General features: G+C 39.8%; 1 protein-coding gene across 12 annotated transcripts in view; it reads left to right on the forward strand.

The window, feature by feature from the left end:
• The window catches only part of CD36 (CD36 molecule (CD36 blood group)), a 54,929-nt gene extending 45,964 nt beyond the window's left edge, over positions 1–8,965 (forward strand). For all 12 annotated transcript variants that reach the window (XM_065667088.1, XM_065667101.1, XM_065667111.1 and 9 more), the window contains 7 exons: positions 404–473; positions 2,154–2,341; positions 3,134–3,252; positions 4,569–4,642; positions 5,413–5,467; positions 5,673–5,837; positions 6,550–8,965. In XM_065667088.1, the coding sequence (XP_065523160.1) occupies positions 404–473; positions 2,154–2,341; positions 3,134–3,252; positions 4,569–4,642; positions 5,413–5,467; positions 5,673–5,837 (671 nt within the window). In that variant the 3' untranslated portion in view covers positions 6,550–8,965. The remainder of the gene's footprint in view (positions 1–403; positions 474–2,153; positions 2,342–3,133; positions 3,253–4,568; positions 4,643–5,412; positions 5,468–5,672; positions 5,838–6,549) is intronic.
• Positions 8,966–26,496: the final 17,531 nt, after the last annotated feature.

Here is a 26,496-nt window from a genome sequence, read left to right on the forward strand (position 1 = left end):
CACTAAGAGCCATAACTACAGGTGAACCAAGCATCTCTACAAAGGTTTAAGTCTTCAGACTGCATAAACCTTGAAACAATGGCATCGGGTATTGGGATTCGTGTTAAGCACAGTTGGTTTTTGTATCCTCTGTTTTAATGGACTGGATCATATAGTTTCAAATCAGTGGGAGGGAAAAAAAAAAGCTGCCATAATTTGGTTCACTTTCAAAGGCAATACAATCTTACCTGCGGAGTGCCTCCCATTGAGCAATAACTTACATAGATACTTTCTCCAGAAGTGACTCATTTTGTTTATGTTCTTCACAGCTTTATAGAAAGTAACAGCTGAGTATTGAGTTAGAAATTAAATTGTGTTTTCTAGGTGGAACTGCTTTCAAGTTCTTATTTTATTTTATTCACAGATGGGGCATCATTCCCACCCTTTGTCAAGAAGGATCAGGTACTTCGCTTCTTCTCCTCCGATATTTGCAGGTAGGCTGGTCCCTTTCTGGTGTGTGTACATACCTGTGTGTCCCATCTGAATGCTTTTTCATTTCAGAGAGTGGCTGCAGTGGCTGTACTTAGGCCTAGGTCACCAAGGCAGTTCAACATAAGCATTTCACCTAAACACAAGTAAATTTGTGAGCTGCGCTTATGATTCAGAACCTGATTCTACCACTTTAATTTATGTCACATAGCAAACTATTTATGGTGTATTTTATATCAGCCAGTTACAGATGTGTAATATAAGGTAATATTTATAATATAAATAATCTGACACTACTGTGAGCTGCTACAGATCTGTGAAAGACATTGAGACAGGGCTCAGAATCGTGGACTTCTTTTAAAATCAGGACCCATTAACCTGCCTTGTTTGGTCTGAGAAGGCAATAGGTACAGCTTGGGTTGGTTCGGCCTGTCTTTGGCATTCCTGCAGAACATCACTATAAAGAGCAGGATTTACTGTCACGCATTAGATACTCAAAATTGTTTTCTCACAGGATATTTTTACATATGTTATTTTTGAGTATTTACAAGCAAACAAACCTGCTTTACTATATCCCATACTGATGGTTTTTCAGCCTGCTTCTCCTGCTGTTGATATCCAGTGTCCCCGAGTTCTCCAGGGGGATTGCTGAAAGCTGTGTTATAAGATTTAAAGTGCATCACAGTGTATTTACTTTGGGAGGTTCAACCACTTTATTTGTTTTGCTGCCTGGAAACAGCTGCTTCCCTTTAACAGGGTTTAAAGTGGGTCATTTGCTGTGCAGGCTGTTTTTGAAGATCAGTGTTTTTACATGATGTTTAAGTTCTTTTTCTTTTTTATGAAGTAATTTTATCCCCAAACTGGAAAGCATTTCACAAGTCATGGAAAAGGGAATTCTATGCAGAGGAGAAATGACAAAATTCTTTGGATCAGTTGCGTGCAGTTTAAGAGATCCCTCTCACTATTGAATTCTCACAATTAATGAACAATGAAGAAAGACAGTAACAGTCACTCAAAGGTTACGCTGAATAGGGTCATCTAAAAGGGTTTTGTCCATGTTGCAAATGCCAGAACCCTTCTATATTTTAACTATGCTGCAATACAAAGTATTGCTGCCCTGGTTACTTTACTGTGTAACAACCATGTCTCCCTATCAGCTGATAATATATCAGCAAAAAGAAGCTTAAGTGGTATTCTGATTCACATGTAATGGATGCAGAATATTGCCTGAATCATAAAGCTTAAATTAGTATTAATTCATTAGGTCAGCAAAACTCTGTAGCAGAACTGATTTATATTGCTAAGTATCTCTACTGTAGTCCAAAACCTTTCAAAACCTTCATAATAACAGTTGGTGTAGAAGCATGTGTGGAAAAGAGCTCATAGTTAATATGTTAGTTTTGGGTATATTGTTTATTAGCAGTGTTAGTATTTGTGTCTGTCTCTTTTGTGTACTGTTGTGCTCACCTCTGAGCTTGTACATCCTTTTGTAAAGGTGTGGAATACTCTCCACTACAGAAGAAAACCCGTGCAAACTGCTGAACAGTGTGCAGGGAGCCTGGACATTGGCTCTCTAGAGTAGTTGTTTAAGAGGGTGACAGACGGGGGATACTTAAGGAGTATCGCTATGCAATCAGACTTGTAACCCAAATGACTGAAACCTGTTTCTCCTTTTCTATACTCAGATCAATCTACGGAATTTTCCAGGGCGAGCAGAATGTGAAGGGAATCTCACTGTACCGTTTCGCAGTTCCTCGTGAAGCATTTGCATCGCCTGCTGAAGTCAGCGATAATTATTGCTTCTGTACAGATCAAGTCATATCAAAGAACTGCACAATAGCTGGAGTCCTAGACATTAGTGCCTGTAAAGCAGGTATAGTAGTGACACAGTACTGCCAAACAAGCCATTTAACCGGGGAGAAAGCAGGTGTCCTGTAGCTGATGTGTTACTTTAAGATAGAGAACATTTGTGTTTGTGAATACTTCTACGGGTTGCTGTGAGACCTGCCACATTTCACAAAATGAGTACTATATTTTTTTCTGTATTTTTCATAATGCTCTACAAAATCATGATACGATAGGTCATATACAGAGATTGCAGCAATGCATGTATAGAAAGGAAAACAGGCAACACTATAAAAGCCAGGATAGTCACAGTCCTTGTATTTGTGATAATTCACACACATGGGGTGTGAGTGTGTGTACACAACTCACATGCAGATGTGAGTTGCATACACACATGCAGAGACTGAGAGACACTACTGGCTTAGTTTAGCATCAGTGCAATATCATGAATATACGGAGACTCTGCATTTGGTGCCGACTAGACAGCAGGAGTTCCCTTCAGGCTTGCTTTCTGCTAAATCAAGATCAGGAGGGTGGGGAAAACAGTGAAACTCAGGTCCTCACCTCCATGTGAAACTGGGAGCAATACCTGTCCCATAGACAAGCAGGTTTGTAACTACAGTTTATTTCACTATGCAAATTTCTCTCATGGCAGTAGAAGAAAAGAAATGCTCAAGCTACTCTGGGGAGGTGGGACTGTTAACATTTTGATCAGGATTATCTGCCTACGTAAAACACTGTGTTTGCATGGAAAACCTGAGAAGATGAGCACTGAAACAAGACTTTATGATTCAAGTGAGTTTGTTTTGTTTTTAAATAGGAAGGCCAGTATTTATCTCTCTCCCGCATTTTCTTCATGCAAGCGAGTCTATATTGAATGATGTTGAAGGCCTGAGCCCAGATGAGCAGGAGCATGAGACATTTCTAGATGTAGAGCCTGTAAGTCCAAATATTTAATAATTGTAACTTAGTGAACTTGCAATGTTTAAATTTAATTGCAATAGAATAGGCCTTTTACCAAAAGGATGAGCAGAAGATACAATATTTTCATGCTTGCTTCTGCAAGATTTGTTTAGTGTTATGTTTTAGCAGGGTAAATTTAGAGCAGAACTGTGTCTCATTCTGACCTTTCAAGTTTGGAAAATAATAAGTTTTGATTTTTCCTTACTGAAAATTTAGGATTAAAGAGCCTTCTCAAACTTTGAAGTATGCTATATGTTTTCTATGACCTGCAAGTGCTTTAGAGAAAAGTATTTCCTAAGAAAGTTCTGTTCCCTCTATACTTACTTTTTTATTTTCTACAGCTATCCACATTTGTATAATTATATCTTAATTGAAATGACATAAATATAAACCAATTTATTTCCAAACAAATTGCTAGAAGTCTGAACAGACTGGTCTAGAACAGATCTCATACAGTCTTTGTGCCTTGGATTGTCCAAGAGATCTTCCAAACTGAATGAATTTATGATTCAACTCTGATTTTGATTTCCTCCAATTTTACAGCTACTTCTGTTCCAATGATCTGAAATCTTAAGTTTAAATGCATTTAGCAAAGTTGTCTGAACTGCGTGATGAATTCTGTAGTTCCAAGATTTTATTTTGCTGTCTTCGAATTTGTATGACAAGAGAAAATTCAGGATTTTCACTCAATCATATAGTTTAACAGTTAAGCTGTGTAACTTCAGTGAGGACATCTAAAATTAAATCTTAGTTTCACCGTATTTGGAATAGAGAAATCAACCAGAAATTCCTAAATCTGATATGAAATTTTCAAGAATCACACTCTGTTTTATTTCTGTGGAGGATAAAGGGGAAAAGAAGGAGATGAAGGAGATCTTACATTTGTTTTGATATGTACTTTCTGATATGTAATGTTCTCAGTTATATTTTTTTTGGCTCTGCGCAAGTTAAACATTCTTCTTTTTGAAAAGGGAAATTTAGCTGATTTCTAGTGGGAAAAAAAAGCCCCATTTTAAAACAGTTCATGACTGATTTAGTATTTTTATCCTATTTTTTGTCTTCAGTTTCAATTGCAGATTGCAAAAGTAACTGTGTTAAAGCCACAAAATTGGAACTTCTAAGAGAAATGTGAGACCCTTAGAAACATGAAAATTTCATAATATTGAATCCTTCAAAGCACAAGGATAAAATGACAGCAAAGTTCTTTCAGGCACAGTCCATGTTCTAGGCTTCAGCACCCAATTCAGAAATTGAAATTACTGTGGTTGGGTTTTTTTCTTTTCTTGTTTTAGATCACTGGTTTCACACTACAATTTGCAAAACGACTGCAAGTAAACCTCCTTGTGAAGCCTGCAGCAAAAATTGAGTAAGTACTAATTCATTATTTTATTTTAAAGTGGTTTTTTTTAAGAGAGGCAGTTAGTCTAGGAAAGTATCAGTAGAAATGCCCGGGGAAAGAAGGAATAAAAATACTTTCCCAAACTGTTTTTGTCTTTCTTGCAAATATTTTAGTCCTGACTTTTCAGAGAACATGAATTTCAGCAAAAGAGCAAGCTCTCTTGAGTAAGGGACTGCCCAAGTATTTTAACACACATCTGATTTTCCCCACAGAAGCTTACAAGGCAAAATGTTCTTAAAAGCAACGTACTTACAAAACCCAAATGGGAGTCATGAGGCTAGAAGGCAAAATGTATCCTCTGAAATAAATCCAGTGAGAGAATTTATGTGCTCTGTCACTAGGTTGATTTTATCACAAGGGTTGACGGGTCTCTTGCTGTTTCTTTTCCCTTCACCGGCCCAAATGTACATGCACAGATGTGCTTTTCATTATCCTGTACCTCTGGCAGGTGAATGTGACACAGATGTTCAGACCTTCCCAGCAACACCTAGCTGTGTCCAGCCTTTCTTCTTTGTGACTACCCACATATGGAAGACTAAACAGAAAAAGATTGTTGCCTGATATATAAATTGGATGTAATTAATTCTAAGCTAATTTTCTTTTCAGTCCAAAACTATGCTAAAAAGATACATCTGAAAGTTAGAAATGTAGTTAGAGGAGAAGAAAAGTGTTTTAGTAGAGGCTGGGCTTATGCACCGAACTAAAGGTAACATGCTGTACTTATTTTCTCATTTCAGAGCTTTATCAAAAGTTCAAAAACCTTATATTTTTCCTCTTCTTTGGCTAAATGAGGTTAGTATATTCTCTGTCCCTTAATTTTCACTGTTTAAAAAAACCCAAACAAATGAAGTAAAAAAATGAGCTAGCTTTTCCAGTCTTGGCGTCCTGAAATTGGGCAATTAAACTCACTCTATGATTTGCACACACCAAGAATATATTCAGCAAGTGAGGGCTTGTATACTCATCTTTCACTGACATTTTTCTTGCACTGTTTCAGTCTGCTGTTATTGGGGATGAGAAAGCAGAAATGTTCAGAACTAAAGTCACCGGTCGGGTCCAGATGCTGAATATGCTGCAGATGGTGTTAATGATCGCAGGTGCTGTGCTGTTCGTCGCATTCCTGGGTTCCTACTTCATATGCAGATCAAAGAAATTAAAATAAGTAAGTAAGCACTAACAGCTCAGTCCTGAGCAGTAGCTTTTTCTCAGGGTTTCAAGAAGCTCAGAATCATTACCTATTTAGCTGTTTTTACTTTTTAAGTGCTAGTAAATTCAGCAGTTGTTCTGTGAGGAATTATCCAGAATTTCAAATTCTCTTCCTAGCTTTAATCTTTCAGGATGCAATTAATGTACTGAGGAAAGGGTATTGAGAACTATATCAGGAGACCAACATCTTTTTTTATTCCAAAGTAAAACATTGGTTTTGTGAGTTTATGAAAATTGACATTTTATCCAAGACTCTGAAAATGTTCAGCAGTGCCCTCTAGTACTTCTCTGGGACACAGGCCACACAGCTGCAGATTCCTGTGCTCTTCCATGACATACCATGTCTGAGATTCAGAGAACCCACTACAAATGACACTTTTTATTGAGTGTTGGATAGGGTTTCTCAATTCTTTCTCTCAGTTGTGTGTCACCATCTTATTAGCTTAAACATCTCCTGAATGCGTAGTCCACTAAGACTGAATGTACTCCCCTTATGGGTAGAATATCTAAGTTGCTGATTAATGCACTGATTGATTAATGGAAACAAACAAATTTTGGAAGCAATTGAAAAAGAAGTTCAAAGACATTAATATTATGGTGAAAAGTATGCTTTTTAAGATGAAGATTTACCTCATCACATGCTGAATTCTGATTTTATTTCACTACAGGTAACAAAAGACTTCAGAAGTAGTCAGTGTTTAATTGAAATTTCAGCCAAGCAGCATGTTAAAATTCAAAGACAAAAGCTATGATTCAAGGCACAGCTAGTCCTACATGCTGCAGAATTCAACATGCTTTTCCATTTTGAGAAGGCCAACTCGCCAACTCGCCAACTCACCAACTCAAATGAGCTGAAGTTTCCAAAGGTCCACACTTCTGATATCACTAAAGAGGTCACCATGGAAACTATGCTTTCAAATAACTTTGATTATTTGAACCTTGTTACACATTTTAAATGACATTCAAGAAGACTTAAGTTGAGGCGCCTTTGGATTTTAGTCCACCTTTTGCCATTTATGCAACTTGCTACTTTTTATCTTCTGGGATTGCAAGACAAATGAAAGCTGTTTGCTGATCTTCTGAGCACAGACTGGGAATGACAACACCCTTGAGCTCATGCTGTGCTCTAGATGCTCTCACTACAGTATTTCTTTCTGTTCCTTCAAGGAATGGAAGCTGCTGCAATAGAACTGCTCTCTGTCCTCTATTCAGGGACGCGAATTGCATTGAATGTGAAGTCTATTATGTAAAGTTACTAATTGTAATACATGAAGTTAATAAAAGACTTACTAAAATATGTGGTTTATACTTTTTATATGGACATGGCTCATAGGCGCACCAGAGTCATTCGTTTGTTGATGGAGCTCATAGACACTTGGCTCCACAGCTGTCTAGTAATCTGAACTACTCCCTAGCTCCCAACCTGCTCCATTGTTCTTTCTGTTGCCTCCTGTGTGCTCTTCTTTCTGGCTCTTGCTTTAACACCCGCCTCTGCTTTACCCTAACCCACTTTGCCCAAGGCCTCCCTCAGGGAATGATCTGATATATCCCTTTTAAGGTCAAGACAAAATATTCCAGAATGCTCCAGACACAGGAAGGACTGAGATAATGGTTTGGATCAAACATCAAAAGGTTCCATTTCCTTGCTATAGGAGAACATTAATGAAAACAGGTAGCCTCACTTCTTTCTGATAAACTGTCTGCCACAAGATAATTTGTGCAACCATTTGTTTAATGAGGTGCATCAACCTGTAGACAGGTAGTAAACACTGCCACCCACATAAATGGTTTACTTTTTCATTTAATCTGAATGCCACATCTTAGAATTGGGAGTCAATAGGGCAGATATTGAGTGTTGTGGGGTCCCTTCACGTGAACTCAGAATGAGTGCCTAAGTTCAGCACTTTCTAAGATTTCTTTTTGGATCTTTTGTGCCCTTAAATAAAAGCTGCACAGAAAAAGGAAAATCAAACATGGCCAGCCTCCCATAGCCTGGAAACAATGCAACAATGAACTCGAAACCACAAAGTTTTCTCGTGCTAGTAAAGGACAGTATCTTTGGCCAAGTATCTTTAGGAGGGTGTTTTCACCCTTTAGAAATGAAGAGGAAAACCCAACAGAATAAAATGCTGTTGTTTTAATCCCATATTCTTTGTAGACAAAGTTGTGTAGCAACCAATATAGCTGGCGAGTCACAGAATTCCCAAGAGATAATATTCACATATTATTAGGTGGTACATGCCTACACTCTCTTTTCCAGTTGTGAGCTGAAAATGCAAACTGGGCAGGATATATGAAGAAGGCCTGACACTCAAAGGAAGTTCAGCTCCCCTTAGAAAGCCCATGCATTTTCTTGCTCATGGTGCTTGCTAGTCAATGAAAAATGAGACTTTTCTCTCATCTCTACATTATTGCTGGTGTCACATGTGATGCTTTTTTCCCTTATTAGTCTGGGGACAGTTTGACACAACTAAAAGCATCCCTAGAGTCCTATGGACTGATCAAAAAACTATGAGGACAGCTAAAGACAGAGTCACCTTCTCCCCCCAGATAAGCACAATTCTGCTGCGGTTCAAGATCTGAAACTAAGTTTTTATAATAGAACTAGTCTTTTATGCTGGAATCTAACAGTGAGATGTTTCCATGAAAGGAACAGCAATGCTCCTGTTGTTATTGATACACTAGCACTTCAGCTTCATTTCTTTGGCTTCAAGTCCATTGTTGGCAAGTTAGTTTGCTCTGCTTGTGTTGTGCTATGTGATGCTATAGCAGCAGAGATCAAGGAAGTCAGGCCATGATTTTAAATGTCTTAGGGCCCAATTTTGCATGCACACAGAGTTTATTCATATGTATAATCTCATTGATCTAATGCAGGTTTAGACTTTTAAACTATGTTCAGCACCTAGACTACACTCAAATTATAATTAATAGTTATTTTGTCCAAAGCACCAGTTACGGTTATTGTTAATTCATGTTATTAAGGTTAATGTTAAGTATTTACATCTGTTCAAACAGTGCAGGATAAACATTTATTAGAAATGTTAATAAACTCAATACAAATAAAGTTCAAACTCTTCTTTCTGAGACCCTTTATGACTAATTGTAAATAAAACTTTCTGTGTTGAGTAATGAAGTCTTTGTTTCTTTTCTTGGTATTTTGGGTGTGTTTTCTTTTCCTAGGGTTTGATTTTATGTATTGTTGAATAAGCAAGCTTATGGCTAACCTTGTGTCATTGTGCTCTGGCATATCACAGCTGCTTAGAAGTGCGTATCACCTTTCACATAGTATTTTACAAATACCAGTGACATGCAATATTTATGCTCTAAATTACTGTCCTGGTTTTGTGTGGGACAGAGTAAATTTTCTCCCTAGGAGCTGTTGCAGTGCTGTATTTTGGCTTCAGTCTAAGAACAATGCTGATAACACACTGATGTTTTAGTGTTGCTTGGTAGCACTTACCCTGATCAGGGACTTTTCAGTGTCTCATGCTCTGCCAGTGAGGATGGGTGCAAGAAGCCAAAAGGAAGCAGAGACAGGACACCTGACCCAAACTAGCTAAAGGAATATTCATGCCCAGTATATAAACTGAGGGGAGTTGGCCAGGAGGGACTGGTCACTGCTCAGGGACTGGCTGGCCATCAGTCAGCAGGTTGTGAGCAATTGTATTGTATATTGCTTGTCTTAGGTTCCATTACTTTCCCTCTTTCTATCTCCCTTTTTCATCATTATTATTATATTTTATTTTATTTCAATTATTAAACTGTTCTTATCTCAACCCACAGGTTTTACCTTTTTCAAATTCTGCTCCTCTTCCCACCGGGGAGGGAGGGTGTGAGTAAGCTGCTGTGTGGTACTTAATTGCTGGCTGGGGTTAAACCACGACAATTACAACAAGGAGGAGACCATGTGGGCTGAGTTGAGCACCAGCATGTCTAAACTGAAGCAATTCTAAAACAACACAAGGAAACGAAGCTCAGAGACAGACCTGCTTTCAACTCCCTTGAGCTGGAGGTGTTGGTAGTATGGCATTAGCACATCCAGCAGCACATTACAACATCCTTTACTTGCTCTGCTGGCTCAGCAGCTTGGGTGGGAGGCCAGCCTGGCTACACTCACACATCATGCTCCCCTCCCTCCCCATCTCCTCGTGGGTGAAAATCACCAGTGAAAATCAGATCTGACCCAAGATCTAATAGCCCACATGTACCCCAGAGCAGGTGTGCCAGCTCTTGATCTCTAACTAATTATGCTTTCAAATTCTTTCTTAACACCTGTTCTTCCCATCTACCCTACCAGTGTCTGTCAAAGTAGTGTAAACACGCTACTACACCCTGAAAAAGAAAGAAAATGGATGTTTTCCCTATTTTTCTAACTGTGAGACTAGGCAAGGACTTGTTTTATTCATGGGTGGACACATCAGCAATATTTTAAAAATGAATACATGTATAAATAATAATTATATATAATAATTATTAACGGTAAATTGTATAAATTTATATTAAATTATTAAATTAAATAATAAATGAATAAAATATGTTTACAGCTTTTCCTTTGTTTTTTGGATTTATTTTTTTAAGTAGTCATGTAAACCCCAAAATCAGAAAGGCAAATGGCTCACACTCACCAAATGCAAACTGCATTTACAAATAGATGCTATTCATTTTCTATTCCCCATTTTCTCTTTGCATATCGGATGTCTCTGACCCTCTCCCAGCATTACCCGAAAGAGCCAGGGACTTAAACCCCACCCCAGCCAACGGGACTGTGACTTTTCTGTTCTATGGTGTACTGAAAGAAACCAAATGCTTTGCAGCAGGCGCCACCCAAAGGACATAACAGATTTTCACAAGTTCTCCTGCTTCATTTCAGCAGAGGCAGTCAAAAAGTAATACTGGCTAAGATTCATTGCTGCTTCCTCTGCTGGTTGACATCACCAGAAATAAGATACTCGGGTCATTCCTCTAAATAAAGCTAAAGTGCGAAAGGAAGATGACTGCTAACCGACAAAGATGAAGCGAATCTTGGGTCTACTTTGAATACTGGTTGAGATACAGAGGATACTTTTTATGCTGGTTTTAGTTCTTACTGGCTCAAACCCAGAAGTAAGCAAAACAAAAACCAAACAAATATACAAGGGAAAGAAAGGCAAAATAGAGAGGGAAAAAGAAAGGGAATGCTCTTGAAAGCAGCCAACCCAGATGAGAACTTACAGAGGTCCTTCCATATGGCCGTCTCTTCGGGTCACCCTTTCCAGTGAAGCAATGCCTGCAAATGCCATTTTCAAAGTAACTGCAACTTCGTCTTGATCTTGCCATTGCTTTCCCTCCCTCATTGTGCTAATAAAGCTGGCTGATACATGCTTCAATCTGGATCAGATTTTGCAGCTCTAATTGGCTGCTGAGTCTTGGGTGTGCATTACTGGGAAATGTTAACTGTATCTGAACAGCTCTTATCTACTAAGTTGCGCTTGCTCCCTAATATATGGCTTTAAAATAAGAATTATGAACTGGGAACAAAATGTAGAGGGAGGAAGGAAGGGCAACTCACATAGTGACTTTCAGCAAACCCCCAATGAACATCCGTAACAGCAATATTTGTGTGCCTCTGTGCAAGACAATGAGGGTAAGAGCACTCTGGAAGATGAGGACAGGGAGAAGAGCTGCAGATGCAAGTAGTGGCGTGCAGGCAGATGGCTATAAAGTGAAAGGCAGGCTGCAGTGCTCCACAAGAAGGAGTAAATGGCTGAACACAGCAGTCCCTGGGCATTGCACAGGTTGAGGTGTGAGGAACAATGTATCACTAGGGTGTTTGTTGCCCACCAGTCCCTAAACTGCTCATTGCTGATACCCTACCAGTGTGGCCGTGTGCCATACACATGTGCAAGCAAAGCACGGACAGTAAGAATGCTGCAAAGTCTCAATTGCCTAACTATATAAATGCAGTCTATCTCAGGACACTTTGGTTTTTTATTAGCAGCTAATTTAGGAAGGCCTTGATCTCCCATAAAGTCCGTATTATACTACTCGTCCCTCATAGATATCAAATATCCCAGAGTGTGTCATATGAGAAGTTCTGCTGTATCATTTTATAATCTCTTTCCATAGCTGCATTTTTCAGGACTGGGGCTCTTTAACAAAGCTCCTGGGTTGAAAACAAGGCAAAAAGAGAGGTCATGAGTACAGGAGGCAATAAAGTCATGTAGGAGGCTAATTGCCAGGACTTTCTGTCTGTCTTTGGTAGACTCCCTCTGAAGCAGCTAGCCTTTGCATATTGCCATCTCAGGTACTCAATCCTCCTTTTCTGAGCAGCCAAGTTACCTTATTCATAGAAAAGGGATGAGGTACTTAAAACTTAAATCCTTTGCTATTTTTGCTTCCCACCTGAGCCTTTTTATGGAACCTCCCTACAACTTTTTGTAGGGAGAAGAGAGAAATGAATTAAAAGAATACCCAGCTAAATAGATCAGGAACATATTTCTATTTACTTCTCTTGCTAAGTGTTTAGGAATAAATACTTTCTTGCAGACTGAAACCCTGAATTGCATGTTTAGATATAAAAATGCATATTTTACACTTATGACAATATCTATTCTTTTGGTCCACATGCACCCATGCAGCAAAACTTGGGAATGCAGCAGTTCCAGAAGTGGCAGAGGATCAATGCTTTACAACCCATTGAGTCACCATTCACAGTGTAGACGTAATGTGAAAACCATGGAGCAACCCCAGATGTAAACAGTGAATAACTTTGAATGAGAAATGAGTTACATATTTGCATTTTATTTGCAAGCAAATACTGAGCTAAAAGAGGAAACACTGTGCAAGGCTTAACTGCTGCTTGTGCTTTCTGTATTTACAGGGAGGGAGCACACAGGGTTCTTCCCTCAGTTCTTCTACATCCAGAAAAGGAAAATGGAAGGGCTGAGAGTTTAAAATCTCTCTTTCTGTTCTCTCAGAACTTTGATTTTGCTTCTTTAGGAAACAAAGAAGGAGGCTGGAGGTTTCTCTTAAGGCTTTCCTGCTGTATATACTACTTAATAACCCTCTAACCGAACACTTCTGACAACCCTCCTTGCTCTTACACACGTTTAGTGCTGCTATCTTCACCTCCCGCCCTCGCCGTGCAGTTTCGGCGACGCACACTAGATGGCAATGCAATATCTAGGCTGACGGTCCCAAATTCTCCAAGCGTCCTGCCAGCAGCGGCTCGCCCTGCACCGGGGTTTGGGTGGATGCACTTGGACGCGGTGAGACTTCAGCAGAGGCCCTTTTTTTCTCATTAATCCAGAGCATAATATAAGCATTGGGTCACCACCTCAGACAGCTTGGTGGTGCTGCAACAGTTACCTAATTCATTCACATATGTGAGTGGGATGGATGATATGTATATGTCTGTGTATGTACGTTTTTATATGAGCATGGCTTCCACAACGAAATAGCTGTTACAGAGGATGTCTCTTTCTGTAAAATAACCTTCTTTTCAGCTTATAAAGAAATGGTGAAATATTTGAACTTGAAGAAATCACATACTCTCAGGCCTGTGAACTATGGAAAGATGCTCAGCTTGCTATTTGTGAGATGCTGCAGTGCCTGCTCAAGAGAGCAAGGCATACTTCCTCTGGTGAAGAACTTGAGAAAGTTCTTCATGCTCAGCAAACCCAGTTGCTGCTCCTTAGCATACCATCAGAACAACAGATCCCACTTTTCAAGAATCATTCTCTTTAATATCCCCATTGTCCATCCAGAAGCCCTACCTTCTCTGATTCTTTCTGCTTCCTGTGGTATAAGGATATATGACTATGACCTCCTGCTTGAGCATTTGAGCTCAGTTTTACTTAGACTGCTGACATGTTCAGAAATGGCTCTGTATCTATTTGTGTAATTTTGTATTTAAAATATTTGCCTACATACGGTTACACCATCCATCCCAGATTTTCTGTTTTAAAGCCAGTCTCTAGCCATTAGATATACTGACTTCACTGAAGGATGAGCCTTGGTTGTAGAGAAAGGAGGTTATGTTTCTATTTTCTGTGTCCAGGTACAACACACACATAGCAATGAAATTGACTGGATAGAGAGTTATAGGTTGAGATAACATATTTGCACCAATAATAACAAAATCCAGTTAATAGGGTGCCCATGATAGTAACCCCAAATGTCAGGAACTAAATAAATCATGTAAACTGCAAATTTGACTTTGTAGCCTACCTTCAAAAATGTGTCTGCAAGGTGTTCTGTAGGGTTTTCCGAGTGTGCAGAATATGAACCATTTCTGATCCCCATTGATAAGCTAATAGTGCAAACCCTGCTGAGAACCAGCACTTCAGCAAGCTGGTAATTGTGGGCAGATAACTATTCACCTTTGTCTATTATTTCTGGAAATAAAGTACGTATTCTTCTGCGTGTATTTATTGTCTTTAAGTATAACATGTGTGCTTCCTGGAGTTAGGAAGATTGGATAGCAGACTCTCTTTTATTTATGTGATCAGGTTTTTAAAGCTAAGAAACATTAAAAATATAAAAGGTCTTTGAAAAGGTTATTGAAATGATTTCTCAAAAGTAGGTTTCTGTCTAAAGAATGTATTTTTCCCATTTTTTTTCTCTTTTTTTTTTTTTTTTTTGGTATTGGTATACTTCAAGGAAGAGATGAGAAATGTTTTAATCCCCCCCAAAATTCAATCAATCACATTAAAATTGAAGATATCATCAATAATACTTTGTTGGGTTTGACCACCTTGATTCCCAGCACTGATTATTTGTGGATGTGTGGGATGGATGATAAGTATATATGTATATATGGTTTTATACATAATTTTATATATAATCAAAATAAACACCAAAATAATCACCAAAAAAGAAATGCTGAAGTCTGTGCCTGAGAAGCTGTAGGTTATGATCTCTCATCCCAGTGAGATGACATCCTAATACCAAGGTGAAAACACTTCTTGTAACACTCAAGAAACCCTTCACAATGATGGATGATCAGTTATTTTTTCAAAATCAAACGTTATATGGTCAGAGAGTTAAAACTGTAAGTTTTTCTCAGAAAAATAAGGACTAAGACGTTACATCAAAAGTTGGCTCTGTTGCTAAGCAGATAAAGTGTCAAATAGCTAGCCTTCTTCAGGTTTCCTTCTCTGTATTTGCAATATGCATGTGTGGATGTCCTGAAGATACAATTTCAGCTGACTGGCCTACATCCAGTATGAGAAGATACTGAATGTGTGTCCAATTGTCACTCTATGTTATGGAAGTTTCTTGTAGCAATTTTAGGATGAGGATTTCATAGTAAATTTTATAGAAATTTAGTATAAAATTTCTCAAATAGCCTTTTCATACATATAATTACCTAATTGGTCTTTTCATATATTTTAAACAAGAAATCTTCTACATTTGACTACTGACTGAAATTGCTTTTTGGCACACCCGCCTTTTGCTGAAGAAAAATGAGTTTTCAATAGCTTTACCCATACAAACTGAGCTTGGCACAGAGGTGATCCTTTGGAGAGCTGGTACTATAGTGAAGGCTTTTGTGGTGTTGTATTTTAAATGATTTAGAGACTTGTACCCATTATCCAAATTAGCTCTGCAAATGAGCTTTGCAGCACGTCTTGCTGGATTGAAGCTCTGTGCATGGTAGCTTGGCATCCCTTGTGAGGATGAAACGTTCATGCTGAGTGCCTGAAGGGCAGGGAGAGCATTTCCAGGTCTGAGTAGGTGGAAAAGGCATGTTAAAATGACAAATATGCAATGTGCATTAAACTTTCTCCATTACTGGCTTTGCCAAAGAAGATTTCATAGCCAGCTGCCATTGCATGAATTCATCTCCAGCTGGTGACTCACCAGGGAGCACACACAGCTGCTGACATACAAAATACTCTTTTCCCTGCTCCTGTCCCTATCGGTCTGCTTCCTCCCATCTCAGCAGTGGCTGTTGGTGGCTCCTCCAGGCAGGCAATGACAACTAACAAACATGCAAAAAGCCATATTGTGAAGCAGTCAGTTGCTGCATGCATGACATGGTTATAACGTAAGCACATAAATAAGAACAAAAAGCAAAACTGTATCACTTGATAAGGCTGGGACTCTCCATTACATCATCTGCAAATATGCCCAAGATATTATTGTATACTGCATCACACCCTGCTAACCCAATTCTTCCTTGATAACCATCTATTGCTTTGATAATGACTGTTTTCCAACTCTGCTTACAAATGTACCTTAAATCCCCAACTATTCAGAGTACTAAAGTCAGATAACCGGCAGTGAGGCAACAGAAACTCATTGGATTAGATTATACATACCATGGTCCTTCAAATGGGTGCAGCTCCACCCTCTTGACCAACTTTACCATCACAGCTCAACAAAATGAAAGTGAAGACAATAGGGGAAAAGATGTGCAAATATGTCTTGGATGTATTCAGTCTGATAATGTCTCTAAATACCATCCAGCTCCTTTCCTTGAAGAACTCTATGCTTCAATGCAAAAAAATGTGTGTCCTGAGCTTTCCCACATGGTATATTAATGATCTACTCTGTGTATGTGAACAGTTGGGTCAGAGCGTCGGGCAACATGTTGCAGAACCTCAAGGCAGGCAGTCCCCATGGCAGGCAGCATCCATGGGTGGCAGCCTCATGGGGCCTGACTTTCTGCTAGGAAAGGGCACAGGCGTTTTCAGATGCCACCAATTTCTGAGCTTTGCAGGATTAGGAAAAGGATTTGGAAAGAGTCACAGATTCCTTGCAAGGACTGAGGCATTCTGTAACTGTGATATCAAAGGATAAAAGTTCTTTACTCATTTTCCAGACCACGGTTCCAGATCTTGCTGGTCACAGGTGAACCTGTACTTCCCTTAGGCAGCAGTCCTGTCTTACAGAGCTTAAATCTTCATGCATAAGGCATTCAGAACTGAAGTACTGCTTACGCCTATGACTCCTATTAATTTTAGTGGGCATTAAATAACAGTCAGCTACCTCTGCAGCTTGTGCCCAAGGGTCTGGTTGCCTTGGTTGTAAAAAGCCCTGAAAATTTGACTGCACGCTGATCGATCATGGAGCCTACTGACACTCACCTACCCAAAAGAGCAGTTGATAAGTATAACCCAAAGCTAGACTATAATGCATGCCATTTAAATAGCACAGGTTTGGTTTGCAAACCATGTGTGAGCTATTGCAAATGGTGACCTGGTCTGTCTTCAAATAGGTGGAAACTTTTCCATTAGTGCAGTCAGTGTTGGTTCAAGACACTGCCTTAATGAAAGGTTTCTTGCAAATAAGAACTCATTTATGTAATTCCTATGTTTAGAGACTGAGTGTTGCAAACAAGAAGGTGTGAAAGCAGCAAGCATTGAGTGAAGTTCCAAATAACTCCTCCCAGAAAAAGGTTTTGCCCTTTCTTATATGCATTTTTCTATTGAAAATCAGTGGTTTGTAGTCAAAAGTTAATAAATGTACCAGCTTTCAGCATCTGGAGAAATAACAGTGCAAAATAAATCGTACGTTATTCATATTGTTTAGCTCTGGTGTGGTCATTTGATTCCTAAGGAATGAACACGTTCTGTGTGTGTAGGACAAACTCTTCACCCTAAGAATGCAATCTAGCAAACACCAGCTGTTCAGGGTTTTAGCCAACAGAACAGGAGGAAAAAAATAAAATAAAAAGGAAAAAACAGCTAGAAAGCGGTATTTACAGCTGCATTAGCACTTAATACCACAAATTTCTTTCAGACTCAGAACAAAACTGACCTTTAAGAGTAGCAAACTTGGAATATAAACGCAAAACATGGCCTGATTATGAAATCTCTGATATAAAGCAGGTTTTATTCTTGCAGTGCTTGTCAAGCCCTCAGCTTGGAACCACAAAGCTTTCTGGTTGCCACGCTTTTCCAGGCAGACAATAAATCTGCCTGCTTTGTGCAGTTTGGTATGACAGCATGGCTCGTGCGATTCTTTTAAGCAATGAAAATATGCCTGAGACCACAAGATTGTCTCAAAGATGAAGGAGATACCTCTTGCATTGGTTTTTTTTCACAGGGGTGCTAAGGGTATCAAAATGCTTCTGATTCATGCGCATATGGTCACTTATGGATTGGCTCTGCAGATCCAGTTACAGCAAATGATATTATGTGCCCTCCTCCCTAATTACTTAATGAAATCCCCTTGGGCAGCAGCAATTTCCATATCAAAGTGGGTGGTTCATGCATAAATATAATGACTGGAGCTGAAGCAATCCCTTTAAAAGCAAAGGCATAAGGCCAAAGGCCATTTCCTGCAATTAAATGAGATAATTTAAAATCAAGTTGGATCAGGCGGGTTGCTGTGGTCATAGAAGTGTGCTGGGCAGTTTGAATTGCTCTCTCAGAAAGAACATTAAGGTTGTACCTCCCATCTGCTTGTGGTGGTGGGAAACTGGAAAGGATGGAGGAGGCAGTTCCTGGGAGCAGCTTCCCAGCAGCACAGGGAGTTCAATGAACATCCAGGTATACCCACCAGTATCGCTCAGTCTCACTGCAGCCTTTCAGCTATCCTGCCCTGTGATTCCTTTTGCCTCTTTTCTTCCTTGCTGACCTATTAATGTATCTGAAGAGGGCCAAGAGCAGAAGACCACTGCTCTGACTTGGAGCCTCTAAGCACTGTTGCAGTGCAATGTGCCAGAGGTACACACTCTTCAGAGTATGCTGCCTTTCACACAAAGCTGAGGGAAGAGAGGAACGAGTCCAGGGCACTCGCTGTGCACATATCCCAGTGCATGCCCCTGAGTGAGCTGGTACATATGAAGACTTTTGGTTGGTCCATGGTGTTGGTGTTATTGCTCTTCCTCCATTCTAGTGCCTGACTCTTCAGCCATCCCAGGAGGCAGATATGCTGAGGGCTATCTCAGCTAGTATTACTTGCATTATATTGCCAGAGGTTATATATGGTTATAATATCAGCACATTACACCCTCTTTATAGTTAATGAGCAAAAAGAGGTACTTGTGAGTCACAATTCCTCTAACCTTAAGGCTTGACATGAGATATATCACAAATAACAGAGGCTTATTTCGAAGTCTTTGATAGAGAAATTGAAAGAAGTAGCTCATATGCATGCTTCCCCTTATGATATTGGGTGTGTTTAGGGCTGCCCAGCACTAAAGGGGAGGTTTTGGGTTTTATTTTGGTATATGCGCCAAGGGATCTAACTCCAGGAGAACTGCCTCTTCAATATGTTGCATCTGGTTCTGTATGCTTAAATCAAAACTTCCACTGACCTAAGTGACACTTCTTGAAGCTAAGCTTCATTTGCCCACATGTGAACATACTTATTACCTAAGCTTTTGGGATTTTTGAGTATTTCCATAGAAGATATTATTCCAATTACAAAACATGAGCCTGTAGTTGTTCTTAGACTATGTGCAACCCCAGTTAAGCAAATCAAGAGGACTCCTCCCCTCCTCCTTTTTCAGTCACAGGCTCCTATCCTCCTCCCTTTTCAATTAGGTCACAGGCCTAACTCAAATGCCAATCTCTCCCCAACCAGAAGAGATTTTAAGCTGCTTTTCTCCACCAACTTGAGGCTAGCTCCCTCATTGCATCTTGACGGGGGACCTAAATCTCTCTTGCTAAGAATGGTTGGTGGTTGGCTTTGCATGGAAAAGAGAAGAAAGGTAAAAGAAATCTTATAACCCTCAATAACACAGTGCTCAGGACTGTCACTTGGCAGAGAAACCAGCACACTGCTCTTTTTGAGCATTGAAACCTCCCTTTTGTACAGATTGCACTAAAAATCCAACCCAGAGCCTACATGGAGCAGCCCAATGCTGAATCCTGAGTCTTGCTCAACATCTGTCTTGCTCAAGAGGGAGGACTGACAACAGCAAAGCCTACATGAATGAATCAACAAGTTCTGCATTCACAACACAGCTCCTTCTGCAATAATTTGAAAGTTACTCCTCCAGAAAGTGTGTTAATGTTTGTTTGAAAGCCCTTTGACCTCACAGAGGTATTGTTTTCCTCAGTAAATATGGCAATAAACAGCTGCACCAATATTTACCTTAAAAGAAAAGTGTTTTCTCTCTTTCAGTTCTTTTCTGCATTTTCTCCAGAAAAAAACCCCAAACCCATCTCTTCATTTCTCCAGTTTTCAGATTGGAGGGAAAAGGGAATGTCCTGCTATTTTGCAAAGATGCAACCACATTCACTGCAATGGCTGAGCTGTGATCAGCTTTCTTTTGTGGCTGGAAGTTGCTGTGCAGTGGTGGGCAGGCTGCTCCTGCAGGCTTTGCAGCAGTCAGTGAGCATGTATCGGGAAAGGTCCAAGTCATCTTCCCAGGACTAGTTATAAAATGCCAGCAACTGCTTGGTTACAAGCACAATATTAGGACTGTATTGGTACACATTGCATTTATTTGCTGTAATTCATTTTCAGCAGTTCAAACCCTTTTTTTCTTATCTTTGTGGAAAGGTCAGTATGCAATGTGGGGTCAGTGGTGATAAGAAAAGTTGAATGTATTGGAGGTTAAATATCCTCTGAGACTTACATTTTCATTTCAGCTGTTGCTGTGCGTGTGTAGCTGTCCACAGAACAGAGTGTGAGATCTGGGATGACACATTCATTTTGAATTGTAACCAATTTTCTGACCAGCCAAATGAAAATATAAATTCAGGCTGTGCTCAAACATCTCTGCAGCCCTCCCATATTGATTACATCACATGTTTCTTCAGTTGGGACACCCAAGTGAGTTACAAACAAGCAAACAATAACACAGAACCACCCTTCAAAGACAGCCAGGGAGAACAAGGTCAAGATCTGTGGTGGCAAGGAAAATGAAACTGCAGAACTGGTACAACTTCTGCTAGTGAGGGAGACAAAATAACCTTCAGAGATAGAAAGCACCGGTACGTTTCCAAGCAGCTGTACACTATAGTAATGGAAGGGATTTACTTATTATTGTTATTTTAATTTCTGTCCTTAAAATCGACTCAATATTTAGTTAATGGGCACTGTGAATAATTTCTGGTCCTGGGCTGGACTGTAGAACTGGCTGACTTTATAGTTTTTAAGTGTGGAGGCATGCTGTAACAACAAGTTTTAAGTACTCTCTGACCAACAGTACGGGGAATATGAGCCATATGCTCCTTATTATAATGCAGGAGCGTGTTCTAGCACCACCTAGCCAACTTCAAAAGCAACTTCAAGTCAACAAACAGGCCCTGTCTGTCACAATTCATCACACTGGCAGTTAATGGTGTTGGTACAGTTGTTGGACTAATCAGCACGGTTACAGGACAGCCAGCTTTGCAAACTCATGTGCGCCTCCCAGCTTGGTTCAGGGCTGCATCCACTCATGAAGAAAAACCTTGTTCTTCCCACTAGAGAGAACCTCCAGGGGAGAAACTATTTAGTGATCTTATTACTCAGTGTGGAGGAAATAAACCGGTTATTTGGGGACCTGAGTGGTTTGGGGTATGGACATGAATAAAATTGTCACAGTTCTGACAAGAGATTTAGCAAATAAAATCAACAGTGGGGTGCGTTTTAATTTCTCTTTTACTACATAATGCCAGAATCTGTAGGGCATTATTTAATTCTGATTTTGGTTTTGATTTTTTTCTTAACACTACTAAGCCCTCTTTTCTCTAGGTTTTTTTTTTTTCTTTTAAATATATCAGTTGAATAATTTCTCATTACTGTGTGTTTGCAATATCCTGAGTTTGTATATGGTTACTATGGCCATAGTAACCTAAAATAAATAACATCATAGAAAATAAGCGCTCTTCTCAGTGACTTGGAATGAATTTATGAAGAGGGGATATAAAGCACTCACGATCAGGTGGTGAGAAAGATTTCAAACTCAGAAGACCCTGGACAGAGGGAAAAAGAGGCTGAGCATGATTCCTTGAAAGACAATTCCCACAGGCCTTATTCAGCCCTCACTCATCCAAGCTGAGTAACTAACACCAGTAGGAGTTTTCACTAGGAACCTGGCTTAAGGAACTGAGAAAGGGAGTACATTGGACTGGGCTGCACTTTAATATGTCTTCAAGGAAATACTTGCTGGATCTTTCCTAGGATCTGGGGATGGGAATTGCTAGATGATACGTGTGTTAGCCAAGGAGCTTATGACATTGCACAACAGTCAGGGTATTTTAGCATGAGCGGCTTTGACTTGAATTCGACTTCTTTTGTGAATTATACTTTTCCTGCTCTTTTTCAGTAGCTAAATTTCAAGTTCAAGGTGTGATATATCTTAAGGAGTGTCTTGTTTAGCGAAATACAGGTGTGCGGCATGCAGAAAGCATTACAGAAACTATTCTCCCATCTTACAGCTGAAAGAGGTCACTACAAAGCATTATTTGCAGATCAGAGCTTTTCTGGTTATAACATAAGCCTTATCAGTGCTGTGTCCTTCATTGGGATGCCAAAGTCTTGAAGGTGTCTTTGTGCAACTTAGTGCTTTCTTTGAAGGGACTTAAAATAATGGCCTAGACCCAATGGTTGCTCTGCAAAATTCTGGTGATGAAAAGCAGCTGTGAACTGACTGAATTAACCAGTTAAATAGTCTTTATGGCTGTTTCAGTTTTCTGAGACAGCAGAGTAGCTGGCACGAACCAAAGGAGAGGCCCAGAGTTGCCAGTCTGAGGCAAAGGAAGGGGGACTTAATGCACAATCTCCTCTTCCCACACTAAGGCCAAATCTGGTATAAATGGGGCCAGGGCGGGGATGCAGCATCTGGTATGGCATGACTGTCTGCCACACTCAGCTCTGCCTTCACAGCCAGTAACAGCTCAGTCAACAGCAGTTACTTCAGAGGTTTCCCTCAGAGTGAGATTTATTCTTGGCACCCAAACCTCAGTGCTCTCAATGCAGCAAGGCTTGTACTATTTCCAGGATTTCTGCTGGCTGACTTTACAGTTGGCTGGAGGATGCAGGGGAAGTTTCTGTTCAGCTTATGTGGTTTTTGCCATCGTGTCGCTAGCTCCTTTCAAAATAACAGTTTGCCTTCTTGACAGGAATGAATAAACTGGCAAGGAAATTCTTTCTTTGTTAATCCCTAGCTGGTCTCCAGCAACACTCAAAAGTGAACCATCTCTAACTCCATTTAGGGCTCTTTGGCCGGTGTGTACCACACCATAACAGCCCCATGTGTCGCTAGATGACAAGCATGCTCCAGAGGGCCGGGTGGCCACCAAATGGAAGCAAACATTATTCCCTACTTCTGAAGCCTTGGATAAACCACCAGGCATGTTATTCTCTGCTTTAAGCATTTCCTGATAGCTGCAGACACTGCTGATGGAGGACACAGCACAAGGCAGATCCATGCACAGGACAAATCCATATATAAGTAAATATCATAAATCTTTCCAGCCCTTAGAAGTCTTGGAAAGGGAAGAAAACCTTTTGTTCCAGATATGTGAAGGAAGCATATGGATTTGTCGCTGTGATGATAAAGGTGATCTTTCTCTTACATGGCAAAGGCATTTGATATTTGCCCCCAAAGAAAACAGTCTTAAGAACAGTTTTTTTGTCCTTATTGTTTTGGGTAGCCCAGACTAGTTCTTTTGATTATTGACCTTTCTGAGTTACAAAGTAAGTTCTCCTCCAGGTAATTCAACTAAATATATTTGTGACTGGCAATCTGAAAAATAGATCTGTATAATATATTGATATTTTTCTATTAATCTTTTACTGTATCTCAAGTTCCTCTAAACAAAATCCTTGAGCTAGAGTACTTGTATTTTCGGGCATGAAATAAAGAATAATCTGCAATATGAATATAGTGCTGAAAAAACCTGAACAAAATATTACCCAAATGTCTTTTGAGTGTGAACATGCACATTCAGAGAAGAGGTCTGGTTCTGATGCTTGTTCAAGAAAAACAAACAACTCAAAGGCTGCAAACATCTTGGAAGTACTTCTTTATATTTTGTTTGTTAACTGACACTACGAAGAAGACAAGCTTGATGAAGCAAATGATGTGTGGCATCTTTTGAAGATTGTACTAGGTAATATATCTCAGAGTATTGGAGTGAACCGGGTTTGTAATTAAATCAGCTAAATTAAAGTAACCCCTCTGGGACTAGTAGCCTGAGTTCAGCTGAGGAAGGGAACAGGGGGCAGAGTCCGTAGAGAAAAGGCAGAGTAAAACCCCAAAGGAAGAAGAGCTTCTGAAAGCTCTTTTTGAAAGCTCTCAAAAAATGGCTGAATTTTAACAAAATTAAGTGGGGCACATGAAAGCTTTTGAAAGAGCCCAACCAAATCCTTGCTGTGACCAATGAAAGAACATTAATCTTGCTGAGCTTTGACCTATGGCAAAATTGGACCTTTAAAGCTGAAAGAATCATATTTTTCCATCATATGCCAGCATGCAAGTCAATGTTCACGATGTTCACTATGTTCACAATGCTCATCTAAGGACTGTGGCATGGTTTTTTTTGGGGGTCCTGTTCTTCTCTGTCCATCATTTTGAGAAAAGCCTTCAAAAAATTGTAATTTTTTTTTCCAAATATGGTATCAATTGCTAAAACTGTTTAGGCGGACATCAGAGATTATACTATACGTAATACTATTTTTACTAAGGTCTTATTAAACAAAAAGCCTGAAAGGATGCCCTGGACATCACGTTCTAAGGCGTCAGCTTGAAAGCAAGTATAAACCCTATAACTCTTAATTTCCTTTGAAATGGAGACAGAGAGAACAGATACTGGGAAAAGAACTACTGTAAAGAGTCAAGGAACAACAAGTATCCAAAAGGGTTGTGAACCTAAGGTTAAGCAAATGTATTTTTCTTCACTTTCCCCATGCTACATCTTGCTGTACAAGTTGCTCAGCTAGAAAACAGTCTGCCTGTGGATTCTCATTTCCCACGGACAGCAAGAATTTCCATTTTTAATAAGCTTTTTCTAAAATCCTTTGAAAAAAAAAAAGGCTTTTAAAAGTGTTGGATATTTTGAAATCCCTTGGCCTAAAGTATTTTGAATGTGGAGATCAGCAAACATTAAAATTTGTTTATAAGGCTGGCATTCAAATCACGAGTAATGAAGCTGATACAGTGCTAAGAATACACAAATGCTGCTTGCTTTGTAAAGCTGTATACAGAATCCAATCATGAGTCCTGGGATACAGGACAGTTTATCACTGTAAAGCAATTATTGGTTGACTGCTGAGCCAGCTGTGTTGAATTTGTGTCTTGGAGTGTTCAGAATGCCAAAGCATCTTTAAATCTCAGCCTTTAGTTTAGATTAGACATGTTAAATGACAGCACATTTTTTACTCCTTACACTGTGCTTGTCCCCTGATGCTAGAAGGAAATTCTTGTTGAGATAGTGCAAAAGCAGGTAAGTTAGAAAGGGGAGTGATTAGAAGAAAGGGCTTTTGTTGACCAGCTGCTTGTCTTTCAAAACGCTCTCAGAGAGGGTAACTGCCCTGCACACAGGCTATTGGTGTGTTGGGAGTGCGAGGTCTGTTGCTGTCCTTTTTGAAACAGAAAAAGAACATATATGTTCTTTTATACATACATTGCATGTTAAAGGAAGTTACATGCATGTATAAAATATGTATGTATAAAAATATAAAATAACATGTTATATTCATGTATAAAATAACACACAATGCTAAAGGAAGCGAAATGGATCAGAAAATACTGTATAGAAAGAAAAGCTCCTCTATATGCAGGCAGTTTTATATATGTATCTTTCTGGAACCAGTTGGTGAATATCTGTACATAGTTTTACTTGGGCTCATATCGCATGAAGTCACTTCTCCCCAGGCCACCTTGGGGCGCACACGAAAAGCTTAGCAAGCCAGCTGCAGTGCAAAGGATAAAGAAGTACTGGTCTCCTGAGACAGCCCATTGCTTTAGGCAAAAGCTACAATGGCTGAACCTGGTTTTATGGCCTGTCCTGCCGAATTGTATCTGCTGACTTAATTTTGGAGGCAACAATTAATTCCAGAGGTAACAATCATCCTGTAGCACTGGGAGCCACCCCATTGTTAGCAGTGCCTCCTGTTCAGGCAATACTTTTCACTGGCCTTCTCTGGGCTTCGGTGGCTACACAGGGGAGGATGCACTTTAGGCTGCCCTGTGCTGTAGGGATCCTGCATGGACACATGCATCGCAATAGACTGTGTGGGTTTTGCATCCTATGTTCATTTTAAGGACACCTAAGAAACGTCTTGTCACCAGAAGAGAGACCTGAGGCTATCTTCTGTAGCAGTAGCTCCCAGATTAAAAAAAAATAAAAAAAATAAAATATTCCAACAGGCATTTGAAAGACAAAGGAGAAAGCTCAGACCCTTGAAGATTTCACATCCCATATCCAGAGAAGTTCCATGTCTTGTTTTGCCACTGCTTGGAACTACGGAACCAAAGCAGTAAGTGTTGAACCATGCTGAAACCCTGTGGCAGAGGGAAAAGAACAGAAGGGGGAGAAGATCAGCTAAAGATAACTGAGCAGGATGTAAAGACAGAGGATCAGATCTGGGAAAGGTTTCTCAGAGTGTAAAACTCTGTAAACATCCAGCTTTTTTAAAGCCTAATCCAAACATTTCCTACAGCATGTGGGAGTGCTCAAAACCTCAGCTTCTGACCCAAACTGGCCTGAGAGCTGAGCAGGTATCAGTACAGTATCAGCACA

The sequence above is a fragment of the Lathamus discolor genome, chromosome 1 (genome assembly GCF_037157495.1).
Source record: "Lathamus discolor isolate bLatDis1 chromosome 1, bLatDis1.hap1, whole genome shotgun sequence".
Lineage (NCBI taxonomy): Eukaryota > Metazoa > Chordata > Aves > Psittaciformes > Psittacidae > Lathamus > Lathamus discolor.